General features: G+C 41.2%; 2 protein-coding genes across 14 annotated transcripts in view; one reads left to right on the top strand and one right to left on the bottom strand.

Moving 5' to 3' along the window:
* The window catches only part of ABHD17B (abhydrolase domain containing 17B, depalmitoylase), a 38377-nt gene extending 25395 nt beyond the window's left edge, over window positions 1–12982 (bottom strand). For 2 of the 4 annotated variants that reach the window (XR_001793316.3, XM_002708204.5), the window contains exon 1: window positions 12847–12982. The gene's annotated coding sequence lies outside the window, so the exon portion shown is untranslated. Of the gene's footprint in view, window positions 1–1783; window positions 1930–4426; window positions 4621–12846 lie in introns of those variants that run through there. The other 2 variants (XM_070050769.1, XM_051858763.2) reach the window with 2 other exon arrangements.
* Window positions 12983–12992: 10 nt separating this feature from the next.
* C1H9orf85 (chromosome 1 C9orf85 homolog) overlaps window positions 12993–27962 on the top strand; it is a 67582-nt gene continuing 52612 nt past the window's right edge. For 9 of the 10 annotated variants that reach the window (XM_002708205.5, XM_008256371.4, XM_070050793.1 and 6 more), the window contains exon 1: window positions 13047–14018. In XM_002708205.5, the coding sequence (XP_002708251.1) occupies window positions 13917–14018 (102 nt within the window). In that variant the 5' untranslated portion in view covers window positions 13047–13916. Of the gene's footprint in view, window positions 14019–27962 lie in introns of all 10 variants that reach the window. The other variant, XR_011379530.1, reaches the window with a different exon arrangement.

Genomic DNA, 27962 nt, shown 5'->3' with positions numbered 1-27962 from the left:
TTCTCCCATTCCATTCACATCAAGATTCATTTTCAATTATCTTTATATACAGAAGATCAGTTTAGTATATGTTAAGTAAAGATTTCAACAGTTTGTACCCACACAGAAACACAAAGTGTAAAATACTATTTGAGTACTAGTTATAGCATTAACTCACATTGTACAACACATTAAGGACAGAGATCCCATATGAGGAGTAAGTACAGAGTGACTCCTGTTGTTGACTTAACAATTTGACACTCTTGTTTATGGCATCAGTAATCACCCGAGGCTCTTGTCATGGGTTGCCAAGGCTATGGAAGCCTTTTGAGTTTGACAACTCTGATCATATTTAGACAAGGTCATAGTCAAAGTGGAAGTTCTCTCCTCCCTTCAGAGAAAGGTACCTCCTTCTTTGATGGCCCCGTTCTTTCCACTGGGATCTCGCAGAGATCTTTCATTTAGGTTTTTTTTTTTTTTTTTTTTTTTTTTTTTTTTTTGCCACAGTGTCTTAGCTTTCCATGCCTGAAATACTCTCATAGGCTTTTCAGCCGGATCTGAATGCCTTAAGGGCTGATTCTGAGGCCAGAGTGCTGTTTAGGACATCTGCCATTCTATGAGTCAGCTGTGTATCCCACTTTCCATGTTGGATTGTTCTCTCCTTTTTAATTCTATCAGTTAGTATTAGCAGACACTAGTCTTGTTTATGTGATCCCTTTGACTCTTTTTAAACTTTTATTTAGTAAATATAAATTTCCAAAGTGCAGCTTTTGGATTACAATAGCTTCCCCCCCCCCATAACTTCCCTCCCACCCGCAACCCTCCCAACTCCCGCTCCCTCTCCCATTCCAATCACATCAAGATTCATTTTCAATTATCTTTATATACAGAAGATCAATTTAGTATATATTCAGTAAAGATTTCAACAGTGTACACCCACACAGAACATAAAGTGTAAAATACTATTTGAGTACTAGTTATAGCATTAATTCACACTGAACAACACATTAAGGACAGAGATTCTACATGAAGAGTAAATGCACAGTGACTCCTGTTGTTGACTTAACAAATTGACACTCTTGTTTATGGCGTCAGTAATCTCCCTAGGCTCTTGTCATGGGTTGCCAAGGCTATGGAAGCCTTTTGAGTTTGTGGACATCGATCTTACCTAAATGGCAGGTATGAATTTCAGCCCTCAACATAAAAGCAGAATTTTTACCTTTAAAAATGCCTTGCTTTGCCGGCGCCGTGGCTCCCTAGGCTAATCCTCCGCCTTGCGGTGCCGGCACACCGGGTTCTAGTCCTGGTCGGGGCGCCGGATTCTGTCCCAGTTGCCCCTCTTCCAGGCCAGCTCTCTGCTGTGGCCAGGCAGTGCAGTGGAGGATGGCCCAAGTGCTTGGGCCTTGCATCCCATGGGAGACCAGGATAAGTACCTGGCTCCTGCCATCGGATCAGCACGGTGCGCTGGCCGCAGCGCTCCAGCCGCAGCGGCCATTGGAGGGTGAACCAACGGCAAAGGAAGACCTTTCTCTCTGTCTCTCTCTCTCACTATCCACTCTGCCTGTCAAAAAAAAAAAAAAAAAAAAAAAAAAAAAAAAAAAAAAAGCCTTGCTTTGCCATCTGTTTGGGGTGGTCAACTGAAGCTGCCAAGAACCTCAGCTCATATAGACTATCCTAATTCAAACAGTGGCCAGGATATTCATCAAGAACCCAAGTTCTTCCTTTCCTTTTCCACTTTCAGTAGCAATATCAGGGAATACTAGCACATGCTCTGCTAACCATTTCCACGCTCTTTAGGACTTACAGGATGCAACTGTTGGCAATAAAGATGGCCATAAGCCCCTGAACATTGATTTTTTTTTTTCCTCTCTTCCTTTCACTTTACAGCACCATCATGGGCAGAAGAATAATTTCATACTTCAGCCTTGCTCACTTCCTCACTCTGGAACCCTAAAAATAATGAATTACACATATAGATTATAAGATGTCCTGCTATGGTTAAACAATTCAAGTATTTACATTTTTATAAGCAAATAAATTGATGTATATAGGGTAATATTCACAAGCAGAAACAGGGTAGGGCAGTATGCACTGGTACAAAACTACTGTTTCAACAATCTAATTGTCTATACCTGAAAACACAGATTCACAATATTGTTCAGCAATTTCTTAGGTCATAAGAAACAAAACCCAGAGGTATCTAAATTAACAGGTAAGAAGAGTTCATGAATAAAGCTATGTATTTCTCAGAATTGCTTCAATTTATTACTTTCTTAGCATTTTCTCAAAAGCAGCAGAAATCAACTTGCAGCAAAACTATTAAGTGTTTTTCCAAACACAAATATTAATCCATAACTGGAATTTGTTTAAAAAATATACTATAGTTTTTTATATAAAGTAGTCATTTTATGAGCATTTCTTGGCAATGGTGGTTTGAGGACTAGTACTTATCTATGATAAAGTTTTTAACCATTCTTTGGCAAAGTGAGAAAAGGTATGAGCAAATGTAGTGCATTTAATTTAAATGTGTAACTTCTATTCAGATATTCCTACTTTTCTAATGTTAAATTTTTTGTGTGAAAAATGAAAACTTTTATAAAAAATTAAACAATGGTAACTGATAGTAGGTTTCATTTAAGTGATTTTAATGGCCTTCTTCTTTTAAAAAATTTAACTGGCACAAAAAAATCAAGTTTTAGAACTAATGGAGTTTGGAACTAGACATAAAGGCATTCAAATCAGCTTAGTTATCTTCTAGTTGTGTGGTTTTAGATAAAATGTTTTTCTGAGCCTCAATTTTCTCATCTGTAAACTCTGCAAAATTGCTGGGAAGAAGAAATGAGGCAACATTTAAATTCTGGCCTACTAGATGCAGAAAAAGATGTGTACTTAGAAGAGGCAGACATGTAATCAACAATGTCTTCCTAGACCCTAGAAATCAATCAACTTCTGATTGGTTTTTCATTACTGAGAAGTCTCAGCTCCTCATGACCAATCCCTCCACATGTTTCTGAGGGATCCATTAACTGCTAGCATTATCATACTCAAAATGCAATCTAATATCTTACAACTTGTTATCTACTGCTATGCATTATTTTAAAAAATTTTTGCACCCAAATAAATGTAACTTTTAATTGTGGCTTCCACAAAGGCTTTGAAATTCCCTTGTATTATTTATGATCACTGAAAGCCTGTTATAATTTTGACACAACTACTTTGTGGTAGGTATTCAACTTAGGTATTCAACTTTGTGAAACTAACCTTGGTTTCTCTGACAGTCTCTTCAACAGTTGTTTTCTTTTTGCTTTAAGATTAGTCTTCCTCTATTAAAGCCTGAATTTAAATATCTAAATCCCCAAGATTTCAGATCTTTTCCTTAAATTCTAGACCCTGAATATCTTCATTTGTATTTTCTTCCTCCCCTCCTTCCTCTCTATTCCTCTATTCTATGAAAGGCCTATTTCCTATGTATTTCTCTCTTCATTAAATGTTATAAAATCACTAATATCTCACACCCATTGAGTCTATGATGTACACCGCTGCCAAGTGATGTCACTTTACTATTTAAAATCTTTCCATGGGTCTTACAAGCCCTCTTAAATAAGTCTAAATTTTTTAGTATGCCCTAGTTGATTCCCCACCCCCCATCCTCCTCACTTCCTAGTTTCTAGTCTTATTTCTAAGCACTTTCCTATTCATTTACTCCAGTACACATACTGTTCCTGGATAAGAGACATGCTCTTTTTTGCTTCTGTGACTTTGTACATTTGTTTCCTTCTCTGTTGGTAAAATCCTTCCCAGCCTACCTTTCCCTCTTTATATAAACCAACATTCAATATTTAAAAGTCATTACTTAAATTATCCTTCTTTAAGAAGGAAAAAAATCTCTCCTAAACCATGCCCACGCTGCCTGATTTACACTATCTTATTAAAACTTTTTGCTTTTTGTATATGCATATGCAAGTATTAGATTATGAAGCAAAATGTCTTTCTTATGAATTCTTATATATGAAAAACATAAAAGACCATATTCTAGGGTTTTGTACTAAAGTGTCCTTTATGTATAAAAAGTGCTTCTCACGGCTATTACCTTAATATCCTAAATCTTTACCTAATTAATAAAAGTGAGACTGAAGTCTGTTAGAAGGCTTTGAACAAAATGTAACTTTAAGTGTTTCAGATATAAAGTTGCCAAACACAAGTTCCTAAATGACAGTAGTTTCTTTGCTAATAGCTGATGTACAAAGAATAACTGTTACTTTTGGGGGTGGGGATGGCAGAGCTACCTAGAGAAAAATTATTAATACACTAAGGATACTTAATCAAAAACAAAATACCTAGGTTACAATCTGCAGATGGCATTTTGGGAAAATTTCTTACATGAATTATTTCAATTTTTAAAACAACTAAATTCAGGAGGAAAACAAGTTTGATAGAACTGACATACTGATAAAGTCTTTATTTTTGTTCCTGGAGGTACCTTATTTTAGGTTTGTTGGACTTGGTATGAAGACTTGCTCACAGCAACTTAAAGAGGATATTCCAATCTCCTTCCTTATCTTGACTTATATTAAACATAAACTGTACTTAGTTTCTTAATCGTATTTTTTAATGTCATATCCTCAAGATAAATTTCAGATACTGGAAGAGAGCCACAACAAATAATTTTTTAAGCTGCATGTAGTAGTTTTAAGAGACAAGACCTCTAACTCGATAACCAATTCTAAAAACACACCCTCAAGAAACTGACAGAAGCACCATCGAGGAGAATGAAAAAGTTGTAACTAGAATGACTGTTTGTATCCTAATGACTTTCCAAAGTCTGTGAGCTAACAATAAATTGTTTTTGTAAAGAGTCAATTTTTAGCAATATTGGAGAAATAAAAATTCAACACGGGGAAAATGCCACCAATCAAAAAATCAGGTTTGATCCAAATTTGCTTTTTCTGTGACACTTTATGTGTCTTAGCAACCTCAATTCCTTCAAGTACAAGATGATACCTAATCATTGGCTTCATCAAAGATGATGTGTGTTGACTAATAATGAACTAACTACAATCTGAAATTCTAGTATAAAGACATTCTATAAATACAAAATACCTAAAAAAATCTGCATGATTTTCAAATGAGAAAAGGTTTAGAAGTTGTCTTCAAATGACATGTATTAATAAAGTGTATCACTTTATTGTCTCGTTCTTTCCATCAATGTTTTAGAATGGGAGGGATAAACATATCAAGTAATGACACAGATAATTATAAATTGTGAAGAATACTGGGAAAATAAAGCAACAACACCATATGAGAAGGGGGGACAGGATGTAGCTGCTTTTACTAACTGTTTTCATACTTTTCTTAGGTTATCAGTCTTTTACACATAAGGAAATCATGACTTCAGGTTAAATCAATTTAACTTGACTAAGTTCATTTAACTTTTAGTAGGAGGTCCAGAAACATATGTTTAACTGCAAAACTAAATTTGGTTCAGTCTTCCGTGATTTTGCTAGTTCTGTACAGCTAACGGCCTTAGTGACTGTACATCTCTATCCTTTTTGCCCTACTTGCTAAAGCTTAACCTTATTTAATAGGTCTCACTGCCTCCTTTAATCCCCTTTACTTCCATTTTTTATTTCCTTTTTAAAATTTACATAGAGAAGGAGAGGCAGAGAGGCAGAGAGGCGCAGAGAGAGAGTGTGTCTTCCATTTGCTGGTTCACTCCCCAGTTGACCACAACGGCCAGAGTTGCGCCGATCCAAAGCCGGGAACTTCTTCCAGGTCTCCCAAGCGGGTACAGGGGCCCAAGGATTTGGGCCATTTTATACTGCTTTCCCAGGCCTTAGCAGAGAGCAGGATTTGAAGTGGAGCAGCTGGGACTCGAATCAGCACCCATATGGGATGCCAGCACAGCAGGTGGCAGCTTTACCTGCTAAGTCACCAGCGCAGGCCCCTCTATTTTTTCTTTTATTCCAAAATATTTATCACCTTTTTTTGTAAAAAAAAAAAAAAAAAAAAAAAAAAAGTTTTATTTATTTATTTTGAAAGTCAGGGTTACAGAGAGAGGGAGTGACAGAGAAGTCTTCAATTCCCTGGTTCATTCTCCAGATAGCCACAAAGCTCAGTGCTGGGCCAGGCAGAAGCCAGGAGCTTCATCCAGGTCCCCCAGTTAGGTGGCAGAGGCCCAAACACTTGGGCTGTATTCCATTGGATTTCCCAGTATTAGCAAGGAGCTAGATCCGAAGTAGATCAGCCAGGATACAAACCAGCACCCACATGGGATACTGGCACTGAAGGTGGTGGCTTTACCTGCTATGACACAAAGCTGGCCTGCCTCTCAACATTTTAAGCATTTCATTTGTGATGCATATTATCCATGATTTCTAAGTAGGGGGTAAGTGCTAGGAAAGTTTGGAGACTTTGCTTTGTTTTGCTTGCAGATGAAGAAGACCACCATCTACCAATCCCTCTCCCTGCAAAGAAAAATCACCTAGAACACTGATACATACACAGCAAACACTGGTTGATTTTTCCTTTCTTGCTATTAATTCTTTGAGAACCAGAGACACACACACACACACACAGGGCTTTCAACAGCTGGTTCATTCCCCAAATGTCCCCAGAATGTATTTGTCAAGAACCCAACTACTTAAGACATTATCTACTTCCTCTCAGAGTCTGCAGTAGCAGGAAGCAAGAGCCTGTAGCCAGAGCCATGTATCAAATTGAGACACCCTGAGGTGTGACCTGGATGTCTTTAACAATTAGGTTAAAAGCCTGTCTCTTCTTTCCCACTTTTCATTTTCAGCTATATGCAATAACTTGTCTATCATTTTCACTTTTAATTTTTGAGAAAACAAAATAGACCCTGTATCAGACCTAAATTACATTCAAATACCTACATTTACTCTGAAATTGTTAAAAAAATTTAGGTTGTGAAATCCTAAGTATCATTTTAAAAGCAATGAAAAGACATGTAAAACAAACTGTGGACCATGGCAAAGTGATGATGACAAACGTTAAGGACTGAAGAGTGCCTACTCATGCTATGACTCTTGAGAGTACATGAGGTACAGATGAATCATAAGAATCAGAGTGCAGGTTGAGTATCCCTGAAATGCTCACCATCTTTTTTTTTTTTTTTTTTTTAAGATTTATTTATTTTATTTGAAAGGCAGAGTTACTGAGAGCAGAGGCAGAGAGAAAGAGAGGTCTTCCATCTGCTGGTTCAATCCTCAGATGACCGCAATGGCTGGAGCTATGCTGATCTGAAGCCAAGAGTCAAGAGCTTCTTCTGGGTCTCCCACATGGGTGCAGGGGCCCAAAGACTTGGGCCATCTTCCACTGCTTTCCCAGGCCATAGCAGAGAGCTGGACTGGAAGTGGAGTAGCCAAGACTCGAACTGGAGTCCATATGGGATGCCAGCACTGCAGGCGGCGGCTTCACCCACCACACCACAGTGCTGGCCCCTACTATCCTAAATCTTACAGATTTTGGGGAATATTTCCACAGACTACCAGCTGAGCAACAAAAATTGCAATCGTTGCTCAAAATATTTTAAACATTGGAGCTTTTAGGAAGGAACTTGTATTCTAAAGTGACAATTCCCAGACTTTATGGATTTCAAAAGCCAGTTTAAAAAAAAAAAGTTGAGAGGCCTGCGCTGTGGCGTAGGAGGCTTAAGGTTAAGCCTTCATTTGCAGTGCTGGCATCCCATATGAGTGCTGATTTGAGTCCTAGCTGTTCCACTTCTGTTCCAGCTTCCTGCTAGTGTGCCTGGGAAAGCAGTGGAGGGTGGCCAAGGACTTGAGTCCCTGCACCCACATGGGAGACCAGGAAGAAGCTCCTGGCTCTTGCCTCTGGCCTGGCCCAGTGCAAGCCACTGAAGCCATTTGGAGAGTGAACCAGCAGATGGAAGATCTTTCTCTCTCCTTCTATCTCTGCCTTTCAAATAAATAAAAAAATCTTAAAAAAATAGTGATTTCAGCAAAATGGGTAGGTATTTTTATTGAATATGTTTAGATTCAAAAATACCTCATCACACAAAAATAGTTATATGCAAATTTAAGATCTATATGAGAAAAGTAAAACTTTTAAGGGTTTCTTTAGAAAGAACACAAATCATGAGAATAAATATGACATTAAAGTGTAAGACTTCTAGTCATTTAAAATAAAAAGGCATGCTAAGAAGACATTTTTAAAGCCCACCAAATACTGTTATCCAGAATGTAACAAAATTATTTACTAATCAACAAAAGATATTCCAAAACTAAGCAGGAAAATCACAGGCAAAGGATGAGGGCCGATAAATGAGAGTATTCTCAATCACATAAGCAATCGGAATATGTAAATTAAAACCACAATAAGGCACCATTTCATACTCCTTAGAGCAGCAAAATGAGGTCTAAAGGCTCTGAAATGTGGAAAAACAGATCAATTCATACATTATTTGTACAATCAAATTGAGAGAAAACTAACAGTTATCTAGTAAATTTGAAGAAGCTCATGATTTTCTTTAATGATTTTTTTGAAAGCTGTTACAACTTATAGGAGGCACAACTAAAGACTGGGTCCACCAAGAACTCTTCCTGCATAAAGATTAAGATGTCCAATGGCCAATGACTTCTGAGTACTCTGGTTTATTTGCTTTGTTGTAACACAAAGACTATAAATAATACAGCCACTATGTAAAAAGGGAAGACTGCAATTTTTTTTCTGTTCAAACTTTACTGAGAATAGCTTGCTATTCCAGAAAATCATTTTTCACCAACAACAATGATGCTATTGGTGGCTGAATGGCTAATTCAACATACTTCTTTAAATCTGCACTAGTCACTGTAGGAGTTGACAGTGATTATACGTACTGGGGCAAAGCATCTGATCACTCTTTCTTTCTTTTCTTTTTTTTTTTTTTTTTGACAGGCAGAGTGGACAGTGAGAGAGAGAGACAGAGAGGAAGGTCTTCCTTTGCCGTTGGTTCACCGCGCTGATCCGATGGCAGGAGCCAGGTGCTTCTCCTGGTCTCCCATGGGGTGCAGGGCCCAAGCACTTGGGCCATCCTCCACTGCACTCCTTGGCCACAGCAGAGAGCTGGCCTGGAAGAGGGGCAACCGGGACAGAATCCGGCGCCCCGACCGGGACTACAACCCAGTGTGCCGGTGCTGCAAGGCGGAGGATTAGCCTAGTGAGCCACGGCGCCGGCCCACTATTTCTTCTAACAGTGCTTCTTAGACTTTAATGTGTACACAAGTCACCTGGAAATATTTTTAAACTATAGTATTTGAGTTAACGGGGTAGGGTCTGAGTTCTGCATTTCTAACAAGCTCTCAGATGATTTTGACGTTGCTGGTCTAGCATAACACCTGACAGCAAGACTTGAGAGCAGTGGAACACAAGCATATACACAAAAAAATGCATACTACTTCATTATAAATTATTTATTCTATTTTGGGAAGGGCATAGTCTCCCTTAAAATATGACTATGTTTACTGTTAATTTCATTTTATGGGGCTGGTGCTGTGGTGTAGAAGGTTAAGCCTCTGTCTGTGGTGCCAGCATTCCATAAGGGTGCCAGTTCAAGTCCCAGCTCTTCCACGTCCAATCCAGCTCTCTGCTAATGGCCCAAGCACATGGGCCTCTGCATCCACGTGGGAGACCTGGAAGAAGCTCCTGGCTCCTGAGTTGCCCAGCTCTAGCTGTTTTGGCCATTTTGGGAGTGAACCAGCAGATGGAAGACCTCTCTCTCTCTCTCTCTCTCTGTAACTCTGCCTTTTGAATAAAATAAATGAATCTTTTAAAAAATTTCATTTTACAATAGTATTGCAAAAATTGTAAAATATTTCCACTAAAAATGGGATGTAAGGTCAAAAACCCACATTGCTGGTGAAGTTGTGCACATGTATCCTAATAGCCATGTATTATTAGGCAATTTTGTCAATGTGCAAATGTCATACAGTGTGTTTAAACTAAGGTGACTGTGACATAGACAGTACAATCTTAGGAGACCATCACTGTATATGCAGCCTGTCATTGGCTGAATTGTTATGCACTAAATGACTGCATCTAAGAATATTCCCTAAAGCACTGCTTGGAAACAACTAAAGCTATCATCAACAGAAACCTGATCTAGTCACATAATGGAGCATATACTGTATAGCACTAAAAATAAGTAAATCAGAGCTGCATAAATATAGATAAATCTTGGCCAAGTTGAGTCAAGCAAGCAAGCTACAGGAAGCTAAAAACAATCAAAACAAAGCTATACAATGTGCAGGGATATAAAAATATGTGATTAAATATAAACAGGAAGGATGCAAGTCAACTTCCAGTTTAAGGTTAGAAGTAGGGGAAAGCACTTAAGAGATTTACAAAGAAAAGAGGAAGCTTCATGCTGATTTGTAGTTTTCTTTCTTTAATTGGGTGATGGACAGATGGATATTCACTATATTGTATACTGCCAATACTTATACTGTTATATTATTTCTCTTTCTCTGGATTGACCAAAAACTGTTCCACATAGACAGATGTTTTGGGATATGCAACTCCACAACAAAGGATTCAGGACTACAAGTCAAAAATGCTTAGTTTCAAGTCTCAGTTCTGCTTGAACCTAGGTTAACTGTTTCATTTAAGTAATTCACATAATTAACTTTTGGGGATTTTACTTCAGCTGCAAAATGGTCATAAGATCTCCTTTCCTCTCTAATTCACAAGGCTGTATTTGAGAGGCAAATGGGGCAATGTATGTGAGACATTCTCAACAGGGTAGAAATATAGGAGTTATTTTCAGAATAAAGAGCAAAACATTGGTTAGAAATAAAATCTACTAGTGAATAAGCCAACCAAGTCAATAAATTTGATTTTATCACTGATTATAATATTGTAACACCAATCTTAATATGAATGCAATTACTCATTGATTCTTAAATAATGGCATAAGGACAGGTATTCTCCCTAATATATTGTTTCTTTATGTTAATTCCTCACCAAAGAATTGAAATTCATAATAGCAAAACAAATTAAGAGTATTACATTAAAAAGTATTCTCATATTAATATCACATAAGCAGGGTAACCATTGCTTATATGGTTCTTACTTCCTTTTCTATAAAGCTAGCAGGTGGAACATTTTATTAGCCCTATATTACAGATGGAGAAACTGACTCAGATGCAGGAAAGCGTGCCCGGAGTTGTAGACCAATTCAGTGACAGAATCTCAGACAGACACTACTTGCTTATTTCTTCTGTGTTCATTAAGCTACTGAAAACATTATTTTACCATGATGCTGTAATGGGATTTTGTCCCAGGAAACAGAAATTTCTGTCAGTTGTCATTTCATAAGCATTTCAAAATGGGCAAAGGTACTCAAAGAAGCAAGCTACATACCAACAAGGGACAAAATTAAAACTGCCTAGCCTGCTAAAAATCTAATCCTATCCTTGCCAATTGACCTTATTAATGCTAGAGTGGGAGAAAAGAGGAGGTCAAAATATGAGTGAGGGTGCTATTCATTTCTTGCTGAATCTCAAATAAGGCACAATAAAGATCTCGTGTCTTTTATAAGTTGTAACATGATCATCTTCACTTCTTTTCTTTAAGTAATGATACTGCCCTTGTGCACAAAATAAAAATTTCCCCAAGAGCAAGAAGTTGGCAGTCCCAAGAGAGAACAATGAGAATCAAGGCAACTGTCAAAATACTGTATTGTCTATGATTAGACATGTTATCCATTTGAGCTTATTCTATAAACATAAAGACAACCTATAAAGAAAAATTCGTTTTAATGTAAACAACCCCCCCCCCCCGTTAATGTAAACAGATCAATGTCATCACAACATGTACCTGACTTCCTATTCACACTCGTTGGGTAGTTTCAAACGCGGACATAAAATGTCCAAAATTCTTCTTATTTATTGGAAGCTTTAAAAAAATCAATGAATTATCTTATGGATCAAGCATTATACATTACAATATTAAATAGGAGTACCTTTCATAAACTAACAGCCAAGATTTAAAGGTCACCTTCTCTGTATTCCGTTATGCATCCTTTGCCTACCAAATCTCTCGTACTGACCTGTATCACAGTATCGTTTAAAAAAAAAAATCCTGTGTTGCCGTTAGCAGGCATCTCACCTTGGATCAAAATCCCGACCACACACACACACACACACACAGGCAGCCGAAATTAAACTCTTCCTTCACATCTCTCCTTTACGAAATCTTACACAACTTTGTTCCAAGGTTAAATAAAATTCTGAACAAAAACTCTCTAATTTCCCAGTTTAAAACCGATACCCAATGAGCCTATCCTAGAGTTCCAGAACAGGTAAGCCACTACTTCAACCATCTCAAGAAACAGAGCCCTGGGACCGCCTGACCAGAATCCACAAATCGCTCAGCCCGGTGCAGATCCCATCTCAAATCAAAGCTGGCAGGGACGAGGACACTGAGGAGAAAGCTCCGAGGCACCCGCGAGGCTCTCAGGGAGCCAGGGACGGGGAATGGGAACCTGACCCCATCTTTCCGTCCACCGGGAGGACAGCGAAGGAAGTGAAACGAGACCCTTCTCCGCCAGGAGAGCCCGAGACGGCTGCCGGCGTGCCGGGCCCGCCCCCGCCCCTCGACTCCCGCAGCCTCCCACACCGCAGGGACCCCTTCCCGCCGCCCGTCGCGGAGCCTCCCGGAGAACTCTCTCCGGAGATCCAGATCAGACGGGAGTGGCTTCTCCGTTTTTCCCCAGCGCGGACAGGGATCCCGGTCACCAACAACAAAGACGCCTCCCGCTCCCCTCCCCCCGCCCGGCCTCAGCTCGTGCCTCCCGCGCTGCGGCTCCCGGTCCGGCGCCCCCTCCCCGGGCCGGACCGCAGCCCCACGCACCTGCACCGGAGCGGCCGCGGCCGGGGCGCCGAGCCAAAGGGTCGGTGGGAAAGCTCTGCCGACGCGGTGTCCTCGACAAAGCGCGCCCCGCACTCCCGCCGCCGCCGCCGCCGCCGGAGGACTCTCCCCGCTCGCGGACGGGCTCGGCCGAGGTGGGGCGAGGGCTGCAGTCCCCGGCGGCGCCCGAGGGGGCCCGGCTGGTGCTCTCGAGTCTCGCCTCGCGCCGGCCCTGCTCCTCCACACGAGCTCGAGTTCTGCTGACTAACGGCCCCGGCGTGAGGCGCTGGGGCGGCCGTCGCCGCCTGCTCTCGGGCCTCACGTCCCGCGCGGCCGTGGTCGCAGCCGCCGCCACCTCCCTTTCTGGCACCTCAGACACCGCCACCCAGTCCCAGCCAGGTCTTTCTTCTTTCTGATCCTCTCTGCGCTCCTCCGCAGCCTGCCAGGCGCGAGGCTCGCTCCCGCAGCGGGACAGAGACTGGAGGATAGCCGAGGGGGGCGAGAGAAGTCCTCACTAAGCCAGGAGTTGGTCACTGACTGGTGGAAGGTGCCAAGGCTGACCCGGGCTCCAGCCTGCGAGCAGGCGGGGAGGAGGGACTGAGCCCCGACTCGCCCGGAGTCCACCAATCGAGGGCCGCGCAGCAGAGTTGGTAGCCCTCGGGACTCCGGGAAAGGCTAAGCCGACACGGCAGGAGGCGGGGATTGCGCAAAAGGGTAGCCAATAGGAGGAAAGGCTCCCCGCCCCTCCGCCTTGATGGACTGCCACGTTCGGACCAATGGGGGGATTCTCATTTCGAAGGAAGCGGGATTTGTTTGCCGGGTTTGAGAAAGAGGCTGTGTGGAGACTGGGCGATCGAATCTAGGCCGTGTGGAACGGCCCCGACGAAGAAGGGGGAGGGCGAGAGGCTGCCTTTTAGCCGCTGCAGCGCGTCACGTGGGCAGGCCGGGGGCGGGGGCCGGGAGGATAAGTTCCTTCCGGGTCAGCGGCGGAAGCGGCAGCGCCGCGGGGGTGGGTGCGCGGGGCTTCCCTGCGTCTTGTTCAGAACCCGGTCTGAGGTGGTGTGGTTTCGGCGATGAGCTCCCAGAAAGGCAACGTGGCTCGTTCCAGGCCTCAGAAGTACCAGAACATGTTTAGCTTCAAGAATGACAGATTCGATAAGAGTGCTCAGACCAAGGTAGGAACCTGCCTGTTGTACCGCCTGCCTGCAGGAAGCGTGGTTCATTGGAGGGGGCGGAGAGGAAATGACAGGAGTTGGCGCGGGTGGTGTGGACTGGAGCCCAGGGTTAGTCTTGGCTAACGCTCCCGTCTGAAACACGGGTCTGCAGTAGGAAAACCGGGTGGTGGTACGATCATCTCCTTCGAATTTTGCGCCAGGTTTATGAGGCGTTATTTCTCTTTGGAAAACCCCAACCCGATAGGTCTGTAAGAATGTGAATGATTGAGTGCTTCTAGCCTTGATGTTACTACCAACGTAGCTGCATTTTCTCTTTTGTAAGATTGTTTTGAAGATCCAGTTGTTTGATTAATGTAAAAAAAATCTGTATTTTGCACTGTACTTCATTTCTTCACGAAGATTTCTGTAAACTGGGAGAAAATTCGGACTCTCTCGAAACCCAGTGGACTAGGCGTTGTGTATACTTATTAATTGCTGTCATTCTCTCTTCCTGCCCTCATATGTGGTAATTGATAACAAGGGAAGGTTGAGGGCCAGTCTCACATGAGGTAAACCTCATATTCATATAAACTGGAGTTCAAATTTACTAGATATGTGTCTTGAGTGAATAGTTTAATATTTAATTTCCCTGCATCTTACTTTAGAGTCAGATGAGAACCTGGCAGAGTTGGGATACTAAACTAGATGAATAAATATCGGGATCATAATAGGTGCTTAACAAGTGATTAATTTGCCAACATGGATTAAGAAAATGAAGTAATCTGTTTATGGGTAACTTGTGATCTCCTTTCTTTTACGTTCCTCTTCCCCTCTCTCTTCTACTTTACAAATATTTAATGAGTGTCTAGATAAAGAACCCATTTGAAAAAGAGTACAGGTGATAGTGGTCTTTGTATACTTGAATATTTGAAGATACTTCATTAAGTTCATGGATAAGTGGAATTCGGGACCTCCATTGTGGCACAGTGTGTTGTGCTGCCACCTGACCGGCAGGTGTTTTTTGAGTCCCTGCTGCTCTACTTCTGATCCAGCTTCCTGGTAATGCACCTGGGAAAGCAGTGAAAGAAGGCCCCAGTCATTGGACCCCTGCACCTACGTGGGAGACCCAGATTGAGTTCCAAGTTCCTGTTTTTGGCTTGACCCAGCTTTGTCCATTGTGGCCATTTGGGGAGTGAACCAGCAGATGTGTCTCTCCCTCTCTCTGTACGTCTGCCTTTCAAATAAATTATAAAAAACATTAATATATATGTATATATGCAAAGTTACAACCTTAATTGAAGCTCAGTGGGAGAAGTGACAGGCATTAATCAAATAATTTTTTAAAGGATTTAAAAAAATTTTTCTTTGAAAGGCAGAGTAGAGGGGAAAGGGAGAGAGAGAGCGAGAGAGATCCTCTACGTGGTGGTTTACTCCCCAAATGGCTGTGACAACTAGGGCTGTGCTAGGCCAAAGCAAGGAGCCAGGAGCTTCCTCCAGGTCTCCCATATGGGTGCAGGGACAAAGGTCTTGGGCCATTTTCCTCTGCTTTTCCCAGGCCATTAACAGAGAGCTGCATTGGAAGTGGAGCAGACAGGACTCAAACCAGCACCCAAATGGAATGCTGGCACTTCAGGCAGTGACTTTATCCACTATGCTACAGTGCTGGACCCTCAATCTTTTTTTTTTTTTATTAAGATTTTTTACTTATTTATTTATTTCAGAGGTAGAGTCACAGACAGTGAGGGGGAGAGACAGAGAGAAAGGTCTTCCTTCTGTTGGTTCATCCCGAGATGGCCACAATGGCCAGAGTTGTGCCGATCTGAAGCCAGAAGCCAGGTGCCTCTTCCTGGTCTCACATGTGGGTGCAGGGGCCTAAGCACTTGGGCCATCCTCCACTGCTTCCCAGGCCACAGCAGAGAGCTGGATTGGAAGAGGGGCAGCTGGGACTAGAACCAGCTCCCATATGGGATGCTGACACCGCAGGCGGAGGATTAACCAAGTGAGCCACGGGGCCAGCCCCTTGAACATTTCTAAAATGGCAATATAAATGTGTATAAGATAAAGTATTAGTAATCATTTTATAATTATGTCCGTGGTTGCAGATTGGCAGTTAAAGTAAGAATGTGAACTTTTGTTTGTTCATAGATGTAAACTGGTGAAAGTAAACATTAGAGTAGTATGTGCCTGACTGGTGAAAGGGACTGCTTTTTTTTTTTTTTTTTTACTATGAGTGTTTACATCTGATAAAATTTCTTTTTAAAAAAGATTTTACTTGTATATTTAAAGGCAGAGTTACAGAGGATGGGGGGGGGGGGAGAGAGAGAGAGAGAGAGAGAGAGAATTGTTCTTCCATCTATTGGCTCACTCCCCAAATGGCTGTAATGACTGAGGCTGGGCCAGGTCAAAGCCTGTTGGGTGGTGGCAACTTCAACTGGTTCTCACACATGTATGGCAACAGCATGAAGAGTCATGAAAAAAGGGTCTAGGGAGTTGGGAGAGTATCTAGCAGGAGGTTTTTATTAAATTTTGGGGGTGGTTAAATGCTTCCCTGAGAATCGAAGGATGGGTAACCACAAGGAATGAGAGCATACATCATCCTGTTGAGATTGCTGTTTGTTTTATATTTACAGTTAGTATTGTTTTTACTAACATTTCCTAAATTCTATTTTTTTTTTTTTAATTTATTTGAAGGAGTTGCGGAGAGAGAGGGAAAGACAGAGAGATCTTCCATCCACTAGTTTATTTTCCAGATGGCTGCAGCAGCAGAGACTGGGGCAGGCTGAAGCCAGGAGCTTCTTCCAGGACTCTTAAGTGGGGGCAGGGACCCAAGTATTTGGATCGCTTTCTGCTGCTTTTCCCAGGCTGTTATAGCAGTGAGCTGGATTGGGAGTAGAGCAGCTGGGATATGAACCTGTGTCCATATAGGTTGCCAGCATTGCAGGTGTGGCTTTACTCACTATGCCACAACACCAGCGCCCTAAATTCTGTTTCTTAGAATCCTCAATTTTTTTTTTTTTTTTAATATTCCTGAAGGTGCAGGAGTAAATTTCATGTTCAAATCATTTTGGAAATACTGCATTCTAGATCTCATTCTTAGGGAATCATAGTGCACATTGACAATAATGCTTTGTACTTTAAAAATGTATTTAACTGAAACCTACTTGATTCCAGAACGCTTTGGGTTATCTAATACCTATTGAGCTAATACTTTGTGGGACACAGTTATTTTGGGAAACTCCATCTTCACCTTTGTATGGAGAAGGAAGATGAAAGTCTGGCTATTTTGAAAATAGTTTTATTAATAATAGCCAATATTGTACTTAAGTGTATGTTAGGCACCATGAATGCATGATGCACATGATTTTTATCTTCAAAATAATTCTAAAAGATATGCTGTAACTATCTCATTTTATGTACCAAGAAATTAGGGCTTAGCATTGAATGACATGCCCATGGTTACATAATTAGCACATGACTCTCAGCTGATTAGGTGGGGGGCTCTGTTTTAGGAGACCACAAAAGACTGGCAAGCCAAAAGTCCTCCATTGTTTATATCTTTAAAAAATGTTATATTTTTGTATGTAACAGAAGCAATTTGATTCCAAATTAGGGTCAGAACAGAGAAGAATGAGTTTTATTACCTCTGACTCTAAATACTGCCTGCTTGAAATATTTTAAGGAAAGTCTGTCCTTGTGAGGTATGATGCCTGGAGTGTCACTTGTCACAAATATGGATAGTATAGGGTATATCCTGCTCACGTAAAGTGAAAGTAGATACTAATTCAGTCTTGTTTCTAGCAACTGATATAGGCAGAATGTTTCTTACATTAAAGCTAAATATGATTTGATTTATATATAAAATAACAGGATTCTGTGTTTATAAGGATCTTTATTTACAATAATCAAAAATAGGGAGAAAACAGATATATTAATCAGTAGGAGAATTAAGTGGATTGTGGCAGATGCATACAATGGCATGTTACTATTTTAAAAACTTGGGGCAGACATTATGGCTCAGTGATTTAGACTGCCACTTGTGATGCCCTCATCCTGTATCAAAGTGTTGGTTTCTGTCCTGGCTGGTTTGCGAACCTCCTCCCTGTTAAGGTATAAGAAAAAGGGGCACAGGTTAGTGCCTCCTCACCGGGGCACCAAATATAAGCAAAGAAGCACAGAATAGAGAGGAGACAGAATACAAACTTGCGACCAGACCGAATTTATTCAGAGAAAATAAACTAGCAGAGGTTGACCAGTGTGCACACAGACTGGACACCTGTCAGAGGCCCAGACCCTAGCAGGCTGGTCCTTTTTATATCTTAGGTGGGCTAGGGTAGGGGTGAGAGGTAGGGGTTGGGGGTGAGGGGCAGTAGGTGGAGGCGAGCTTCTCCATACTGGTTCTTCAGGTTTGGCCCACTGGCTTCAAACCTGGGGAAGAATGCAGGGTGTGACTTAACTGGTCTCTTGAAAGAAAGCAGGAGTAACAAGAATCTAAAATGTTTGAGGCTTATGTCCTTGTTCCATCAGTGGTGCCTGGGAGGCAACAGATGATAATTCAAGTGCTTGCATCCCTGTCACCCACATGGGAGTTTTGGCTTCCTGGCTTCAGCCTGGTCCAACCCCCAGCTGTTGGAAGCTTTTGGGGAGTAAATGGATATATCTTCTCTCTCTCCCTCCCTCCCTCTCTCTCTCCCACTCTCACTCTTTCTCTGTCACTCAGCTGTTCAAATTAAAAAAACAAACAAAAATGAACTAGTGAAACTTGCAGATAGTGTGCATGAATCTCAAAAACATGGAGGGAAAGGCACTAGAAACAAAAGAGCATGTGTGATTCTGTGTGTGGTTAAGAACCGTGTTTGCCTTGTATGGTAGGAGGATGTACCAGAGTGGGTAGGAGGAAACTTTCTGGGTTGATGGAAACAGTGAGGATCAGAAGAATGAATACATTTATCAGATCTCATTGTACATACCATTGATGTAAATTTTGTCTCCAGTAAAAGTAAATAGTACAACAAAAGATTAACCCCTCTGATGTCATGAAGTTTTATTTTTGTTTGTTTGCTTTTTGTTTTGGGAAAGTTATAGGGACATTATCTGTATTAGTCCTTTTAAAAATGAAAACTGTTATTCTCCAGAAATAAAAATAGCTTAACAGTCTAACAGATACAGAATATCTTAGCTGGGCCAGCCTTGTGGTATAGTGGGTTAAGCAAGCCACCTAGAGCAATGCTGGCATCCCATATGGCACTAGTTCAAGTCCTGGTTGCTGCATTTTCTATTCAGTTCCCTGCTGATGTGCCTTGGAATAAGTCAAAGATGGCCCACGTATTTGAACTCCTGCAACTCGTGTGGGAGACTAGATGAAGCTCCTGGCTTTGGCCTGGCCCAGCTCTTGGCCATTTGGGGAGTGAACCAGCAGAAGGGAAATTTCTCTGTCTCTGCCTCTCCCTCTCTGTAACTCTGCCTTTCAAATAGATAATTAAATATTAAAAAAAAAAATCGTAGCTAACCACAAGTAGCTATAATTCTAATAATAGTCTTTAAATCTTTTCCAAAGTGAGCCTTCATCTACAAACTCTAGTCATAACATTGAGTTTGTTGCTCTGTAAAGAGTCATATAGATGGCCATTACAAAGTACATTTTGTGCTTAAGTTACTGAGGCTGGATACTGCTTTTTCCTGGTTTCACTTCAGAATAGAGCCATTATCTTAAGTTAGTTGGCCATGACGCCTGACACTATAAAATAAATGAATAAGACTTAACTATGGAAAACCTCACTGTGCCTTTGGTAAGGCTCATTTTGTCCAGGTAGCTTATAATCAGATATTATGGGATTTTTGTCCTATCTCTCCCTGCTCAGAAATGTTGAGCTTTAGGCAGCAGTCCCAGGTTGGTCCAAGTAATTGCTTGTGTGAATAATTTCAGTATGAGTTATGAAGTTCCAGTCATGGAAAGAATGTTATTTCTCTACCAGTGGTGTCAGCAATTAGAGATTTCAGCAGGTGGGTAGTTCCTTGAGCCAAGCAGTTGGGCAGATATAGAATCTGCCTTAGCTGTTTCACGGTGATCATCCCTGACAATCTAGAGGTAATTCAAGTGATACAGAAATCATTTCTTTGATCTTTTTCCAAACTGGGTGCTGTCCATTAAATGAATTTGTGTTAAAGGAATCACCCCTCCCCCCCCCATTGATTTGTTACTAAATTCAGCATACTTTTTCAGTTGTCAAGGTGACTTTATGGTGTATCAGGCATTGTGAGATGCATAAGAATATTCTACCTAATAAACATCACAATGAGTGAAGCTCTTTACTCTTCCCTCATGCCTTTTCCAATATTTTAAGTGTTGACTTCTATTTTTTTTTAAAAAATTGATTTATTTATTTGAAAGGCAGAGTTAGAAGGAGAGACCAGGAGAGATCTTCTGTCTGCTGGTTCACTTCCCAGAGCTGTGCCATGCCAAAGTTAGGAGCTTGGAACTCCATCTAGGTGGATGGCAGATGCATAAGTACTTGGGCTGTCCTCTGCTGCTTTTCCAGGTGCTTTAGCAGGGAGCTGGATCAGAAATGGAGCAGCCAGGACTCAAATCAGCACCTGTAAAGGATGGTGACATCTCAGGTGATGGCCCGACCTGCTGCATCACAATGCTGGCCCCTTTGTGCTATTGCCTTTATCTCCTCCTCCTCCTTCTCCTCCTCCTCTCCTCTGTTTCTTTCTCTCTCCCCCCTCCTCATTTATTTATTTATTGGAAAGTGAGAGTTAGTTACAAAGGGAGAGACAGAGAGAGAAATCTTCCATCAGCTGGTTCACTCACCAGATGTCTGCAATGGCCAACACTCGACCAGGCCAAAGCCAGGAGCCAGGAATTCCATCCAGATCTCCCACTTGGGTGGCAGTGTCCTAAGCACTTGGGCCATCTTTTGCCGCTTTTCTGAGGCCATTTGCAGGGAACTGAATCTGAAATAGAGCAGCTGGGTCAGGAACTGGCGCCGAAGGGATGCCGGCCCCTCACCTCCTTTTCACACAAAATAACTTCATTTATGACTAGGAGACATGCCCTGTGCTTGGATTCCCAAGTTGCTACTACTTGAAGCCAGTAAACCAATTCCAAATGCTTCTTAATTTTGATGCTGGTGTTTTTGCCTTAATCATGTATTTTAGACATTTCATTTTATTTATAATGAACGACAACTGAAATTAATTTGTTTTGATTTGATCTATTATAGGGAATAGTACCATCTTATTGGATAATTTATGAAATTTTATAATTTATTGTCAGCACTTGTTCCTACATAACATTAAATATTATGGTATTAGACACAAAGTATCCTCAAAGTTCTTCATCCAGATAAATTAGTTCTCTGGAGAAAGAGAAGGACATAATTTAAAAGAATTCTCCCTGAAATGGGTTGTTTTCTATTACAGAAACTGTAGTTTAGAGTGACAAAATTTAGGCCGGCGCCGTGGTTCACTAAGCTGATCCTCCACCTTGCAGTGCCGGCATACCGGGTTCTAGTCCTGGTCGGGGCGCCAGATTCTGTCCTGGTTGCCCCTCTTCCAGGCCAGCTCTCTGCTGTGGCCAGGGAGTGCAGTGGAGGATGGCCCAAGTCCTTGGGCCCTGCACCCCTTGGGAGACCAAGATAAGCACCTGGCTGCTGCCTTCGGATCAGCGCGGTGTGCTGGCCGCGGCAGCCATTGGAGGGTGAACCAACGGCAAAGGAAGACCTTTCTCTCTGTCTCTCTCTCTCTCACTATCCACTCTGCCTGTCAAAAAAAAAAAAAAAAAAAAAATAGAGTGACAAAATTTGACAGAGAACCACAGGGCAAAGAGTTACAGGTTGTGACATTTGTTATTTTAAGCCAGAGTACTCCTTCCGCACCCACGGTAGTAGTATTGTGAAGTCACAGGCCGGTGTATGGAGAGTCCTACTTGTTGTCAGAACACCCTTGCTGCCAGCTCACTTCACTCCCAATCATTTGTGTTCTTTTTCTCCTCATTGACTTTGTGAAAGGGAGAAATGAAATAAGAAGTGGATAAAGGAATAGCTAACGTGCCTAATATCTCTTTCTTAGATTTTCCTTATCACTCCAGGCCAAATAGTATTTAAATGTTCTGTTTTTTGTTGTTGTTGTTGTTGTTATTGTTGTTGTTTAAGATTTACTTATTTAAAAAAATTAGAACAAGAGAAACACAGAGCTCGTCTTCCATTTGCTGATTTTCTCCCCAGATGGCCACAACAGCTAGGCCAGTCTAAAGCCAGGAAGCAGGTGCTTCTTCTGGGTCTCCCATGTGGGTAGCCTGGGCCCAACTTGGGCCATCTTGTGTTGCTTTTCCCAGGCCATTAGCAGGGAGCTGGATGGAAGTGGAGCAGCCAGGACACAAACCAGCACCCATATGGGATGCTGACATTGCAGGCAGCTGCTTTACCTGCTATGCTACAGTGCTGGCCTCTGTTTAAATGTTTTGAGTGAATTAAATAAATATTGCTTTTCTGAACTCATGGGATTTATATAAGGCCCTGTACATGCAGGTATTTATCATTAAGTTTCTTTCTTTCCTTGGTAACTTAAGCAGAAAAGGAATTTATTGGAAAGATATTGAGGAACTTTCATGTAGCTTATATGGAGAATTTGTTTTTGTTTTTTGTTGGTTTTGGCTGGGTTTGTAGTGTTTGATGTCAGCCGTCATTACTAGGCAATCACTTCCCCATTTCCGGTTTATATTTCCTAACCTGATGGTAATCTCCCAACCTTTCAGTGCTCCCTCTCTAAGTCCTTTTGCTTTACCTGTTGGAATTAATAGTTCTGTATTATTAAGTAGAGATACATAAAAGTGTTGAAAATACAGTTTCTTTCACTCTGTTGCCCTACCTGACATTTCTTAGGACGCTGTTTCCCTGTAGTCTTCTTAGGTGATGGTGTATTTTCATCCCACGTCTTCACTGATGCTGCCCTTACCCCATCCTCATGTAGAACCCTTTTCCCATTTGATGTTTTAGTTCATTTTCTCCTCACTGAAAAACTCTAGTTCTTCTGAAACACATGCTGTTAGACTATCTCCTCTAGATCTCTACTAACCTTCTAATTAATCCTTATTAGTACCTGGCTCTCTGCCTTTCCACAGATCCTGTTATCATACTTATTAATTGCTACCTGCACATGGATAATTCGTATAACACCTGACCTCTCAGTTTTTAGAACTGCCACCTTGGAAATCTATTCCTATAGTCAAATCCTAAACTTTTTTATTGGTTCTAGCTACTGTACATGTGAACTTTAAAAAAATAAAATAAAACTGATCATCATCTACTTATATGCCTTCCTTATTCCTCAGGTAACTTAAAAAAAGATTATTTATTTATTTCAAAGGCTGAGGGACAGTAAGACTGAGAGCACGCATGAGAGAGCTATCTTCTATCTACTGATTTACTTCTCAAATTCTGCGACAGTTACGGCTACTCCAGGCTGAAACCAGGAGCCTGGAACTCCATCTCTATGATGGCAGGGATCCAGTACTTGAGCCATCATCTGCTACCTTCTCAGGCACATTAGCAGGAAGCTGGTTCAGAAGCAGATTAGCTGGGACTTGGGTATGCAGGTGTTTCAAGCTGGAACTTAACCTGCTGTGTCAGAATGCATGCCCCACTTTTAAAAATCCTGTTAGATACTCCTGTCCTTTAAACCTTTTACTTTTGGCTAACCTCATTCATGTCCTTATTTCCTTATCTAGTTCAGAGTCTAGATTCCATCTATATAATTGCTCTTTTGCACATATCTCAGCTCTCTTGTCCTTTTATCCCTCTGTAGTACTTGACTGACAGACTTCTAACCTTGCTTAGATCTAGCTTTTTATTATTCCCCCAGCACATCTATCCAACTGTATGTGTGTGTATCTGTATGTGTATATTCATTAGCCCCTCCACTTTGACCCTGGAGCTCATCCTCCCTTGCTTACCTAAGGACTTAACTGGCAGAAGACTCCTTATTGTCCATGCCCTCTTTCATCTTCAGTCTTCATTTCTACTGGGTTATTACAATTTCTTTAAAAACTCTAGAAGCCGTGTTCTTTTCTAATTACTGCCCTCTCTGCATCTTTATTGAAAACTCTTGCTTCTTCATCCCCTTCCACTATTTCTATCCCTGTTCATATAGTTTTTAAATACTCACCATTGTACTAAATTCATTTTTTGTGAAGGTCATTGATCTTTGTGTTGTCCTTGGTTAATGCTTAGTTCTTTTGAGTGATAATAATCTGTCAATGTAAGTTCATTGATAGTCAGAAAGGTACCACTCTGATTTTTTTGAAGAATGAGAACATTTTGATGTGTATTTATTCAATAGGGAAAAATTCTCTGTCAGATTTTCTTTGCAAGTTTCTGGAATTTTTGGCCGAAAGTATCAAGCTGTTGTTCAAGACCATATCTACAGTGACAATATGTGTCTTTGAAAGACATTCATCTTGGAATCAAAAGATTTAGGTCAAACTCTTTGCTACTTACTGGCTGTGTGATCTTGAGCAAATTACTCAGTCTCTCGGGCTCTTAGTTAATTCTGCTATATTGTAAGTGTTAAGTACATTTTTTAAATTTTTATTTATTTATTTTTTTATTTGACAGATAGTTAGAGAGAGAGAGACAGAGAGAAAGGTCTTCCTTCCGTTGGTTCACCCCCCGCAAATGGCTGCTACGGCTGGAGCTATGCCGATCCGAAGCTAGGAGCCAGGTGCTTCCTCTTGGTCTCCCATGTGGGTGCAGGGGCCCGAGCATTCGGGCCATCTTCCACTGCCCTCTTGAGCCACAGCAGAGAGCTGGACTGGAAGAGGAACAACTGGGACTAGAACCCGGCACCCATATGGGATACTGGTGCCGCAGGCGGAGAATTAACCAAGTGAGCCACGGCACCGGCCCCGTAAGTTTTCTTTTTAAAAAAATTATATATTTATTTGGAAGGGAGATTTATAGAGAGCAAGAGGGAAAGAGAGAGAGAGAGATCTTCCATCTGTTGGTGTGATCCCTAGATGGCTGCAATGACTGGTGCTGAGTTGGAATAAGGCTAGGAGTCTGGAGTTTCTTCTGGCTCACTTATGTGGGCGGCAGGCGCCCAAGCACTTGGGTCATTCTCTGCTGCTTTCTCAGACATATTAGTAGGGAGCTGGATTTGAAATGGAGCAGCTAAGACTTGAACTGGTGCCCATTTGGGATGCCAGAGTCTTAGGCAGCGCTTAAGGGTTAAATTTTATGAACATGTGCACATGGTGTTTTAACAATGATAGTCCATCTGTCCCTTGATTTTGCTAACCTGTCCATTATGCTCATATGCTACCCTCTTGGTGATACCTTTCCTAGTTAATCCTGTCTGGAATGTCCCTATCCTTTACTGTGGCATTTATTACTCTCATCAAACATGTGTGTTTAGTTATTAGTGTACAAGTCTTTGCTTCTTTCTCTATGTCACACACATACACATATGCTATTTATCACTCAGATATAGGGACTAAAATGTTTTTGTACTACTCACGGTATACACCCTGTAGCAGCAATCCTGTGAGATAGCCAGAAAGAACAGAAATTAAGTAGTTTTTTATTGACATCATATGATTGATTGCTGATATGTGTTAATTCACCTTGTTTTCTCTATTTTGAGAGAGAGAGAGTGTGTGAGAGGGAGAGCGAGAGTACTCCATCAGCTGACTTACTTCCCCAAATTCCTACAATAGCTAGGGCTAGGCTAGGACAGACAGGCACCCAGAACTCCTCCTGGGTCTCCCACCTAGATGGCAAGGTCACAACTTCTTGAGCTATCATCTGTTGCCTTCCAGGATGTACATTAAAAGGAAGCTGGAATCAGGAGCAGAGCTGGGACTTGGACCCAGACACCAGTATGGGATATAGACTTCCCAGTTGGGGTCTTGAGCTAGGCTAAACACCCACCCCAGTTCACATGTCTTAATTGAACCCCTGTTATGTACCAAGTACTGATCCTTGAAGTCTTTATTTAAGAATCTCAACCTGGTAACTAATTTTAAAAGTAGAAAGAAGGTAAATATGGAGCATTGCATTTAATAAACTTTCAAGTTTGACTTCTGTACAGAAATGTGCATTGGTCATGATACATTGAGTTTTTGTACCCATCATCCAGATCAAGAAAATGTTACCAGGGGCTGGTACTGTGGTGTAGCATGTAAAGCCACCGCCTGCAGTGCTGGCGTCCCATATGGGTGCCGGTACACGTCCCAGATGCTACACTTCCAATCCAGCTCTCTGCTGTGGCCTGGGAAAGCAGTAGAAGATGGCCCAAGTGCTTGGGGCCCTCCATCCACTTGGGAGAACTGGAAGCAGCTCCAGGCTTCTGGCTTCAGATTGACCCACCTCTGGCTGTTGCGGCCATCTGGGGAGTGAACCAGTGGATGGAAGACCCCCCCCCCCCGCCCCGCCTCTGTAACTCTACCTTTCTCAAATGTCACCATTATCCTGAGGAAAAGGAAGTATTTCAGAATATAATTAAGTCACAGCTTTTGGGTATAAAGGAAAAGGGAGATTCAAGTACTTGGATGACCAGTCTGAGTCTGTCTTTCCAGAAATGTTTTAGTGGCTATGGAAAAGCATCCTGATGGTTCATATTAAGGGTTATATAAACACTACTACTTCAGGTAATTCATATAAATCAGTGTAATTTAATTTTCCAACAATGATTGATTTGGTCTCTGTAGGATTGTTGGCTTCTAAAAATATCAAGAGTAAACTTGGGCTTTCCCATAGCTTTGGAGCTGATTATATTAACCTTAGTCGTAATTCTTATCCAATTTATCTGCTTATTCATGAGGTTGAATGACCTTTTTTGAACTGAATGGCAGACATTCTCTTTGATATTTTATCTAGTCTATTTCTGTTTAGAATATTTAGGTTTACATTCTAAAGTTAATATACTTATTCAAACTCTGCTTTTGGAATTGAGTTGTCTGAGACATTTTCTTTTTGTATTTATTTCAGCAGTCATGTGACATTAACAAGGAAGTATTTCTTGCTGTCTGTATATGTGGAATAATTTTAAAGTGATGGTCTATCAGCAATAGAATTTATTGTAAGGTTATGTTAAATCAAGTCCAGTTTTGAAGCTCTTTCACAACACCATGGATATGAAATGCAAAGCTAAGCTAGGGATTATTTTAAATGCTTTGTTCTGTGGAGATTTATATATTATTAAATGCTTAGCCCTTTCCTACCAGGTGGCTGACTTGTTTGTTTTGTAATTACTTATGTCACTGGAGTCATCAATTTGAGTAATGTATTTGACATCATGGTATATACTAATATGTGTGAATGTTCAGTATCCTATCATTAGCCCTTATCACAAGACACTCTAGTAAAATGATATCATGTTTCCTGTAAGCTTGAATGACATAATGAAGCTAGATCCAGTTTTTAATAAAGAGAATAGTCATGTGGGTATTATCATCTATTATCTATATGAAAGAAGATTATGCTTATTTTTATATATATAATGTTGTCTCTTGAATTTAAACTCATTATTATTGAACCATGGGTGTTCGTTGACCCACACATGATGACTTCAAGGCCAATTGTTTCCTACTATATTTAAAGAAAAAAAGTCCTTGTCTACCATGATAGCTAACTAATTTGAATGCTTCTCTGGGGATGTGTTTATTAAGGCCTTCTTTTTGCTCTCTAGTGAGATGTCAGTCAGTTTTACTGGGGCTGCTAATTGAAAATGGTTGAATAAAGTTGTACACAGTTATCTCTCATTACTCCCCAGATTTCATTGAAAAGATATAAGAAAAAAATAAAACTATGATATTAGAAAATTGAAAATAGTGCTGGTAGCAGAACATTCAGGAGAGCAGCACAAGGACAGGCCACTGCTCTGAGGCCTGAAGAGACAGTGGAATCTTTGTATACTCAGACCCTGTCTTAGGGAGAAACATGAGAAGGAAGTGGAATTCTGAGAATG

The sequence above is a fragment of the Oryctolagus cuniculus genome, chromosome 1 (assembly GCF_964237555.1).
Source record: "Oryctolagus cuniculus chromosome 1, mOryCun1.1, whole genome shotgun sequence".
Taxonomy (NCBI): Eukaryota; Metazoa; Chordata; class Mammalia; order Lagomorpha; family Leporidae; genus Oryctolagus; species Oryctolagus cuniculus.
The sequence above is the reverse complement of the archived record's forward strand: the minus strand, read 5'-3'. Positions and strand labels throughout refer to the sequence as shown.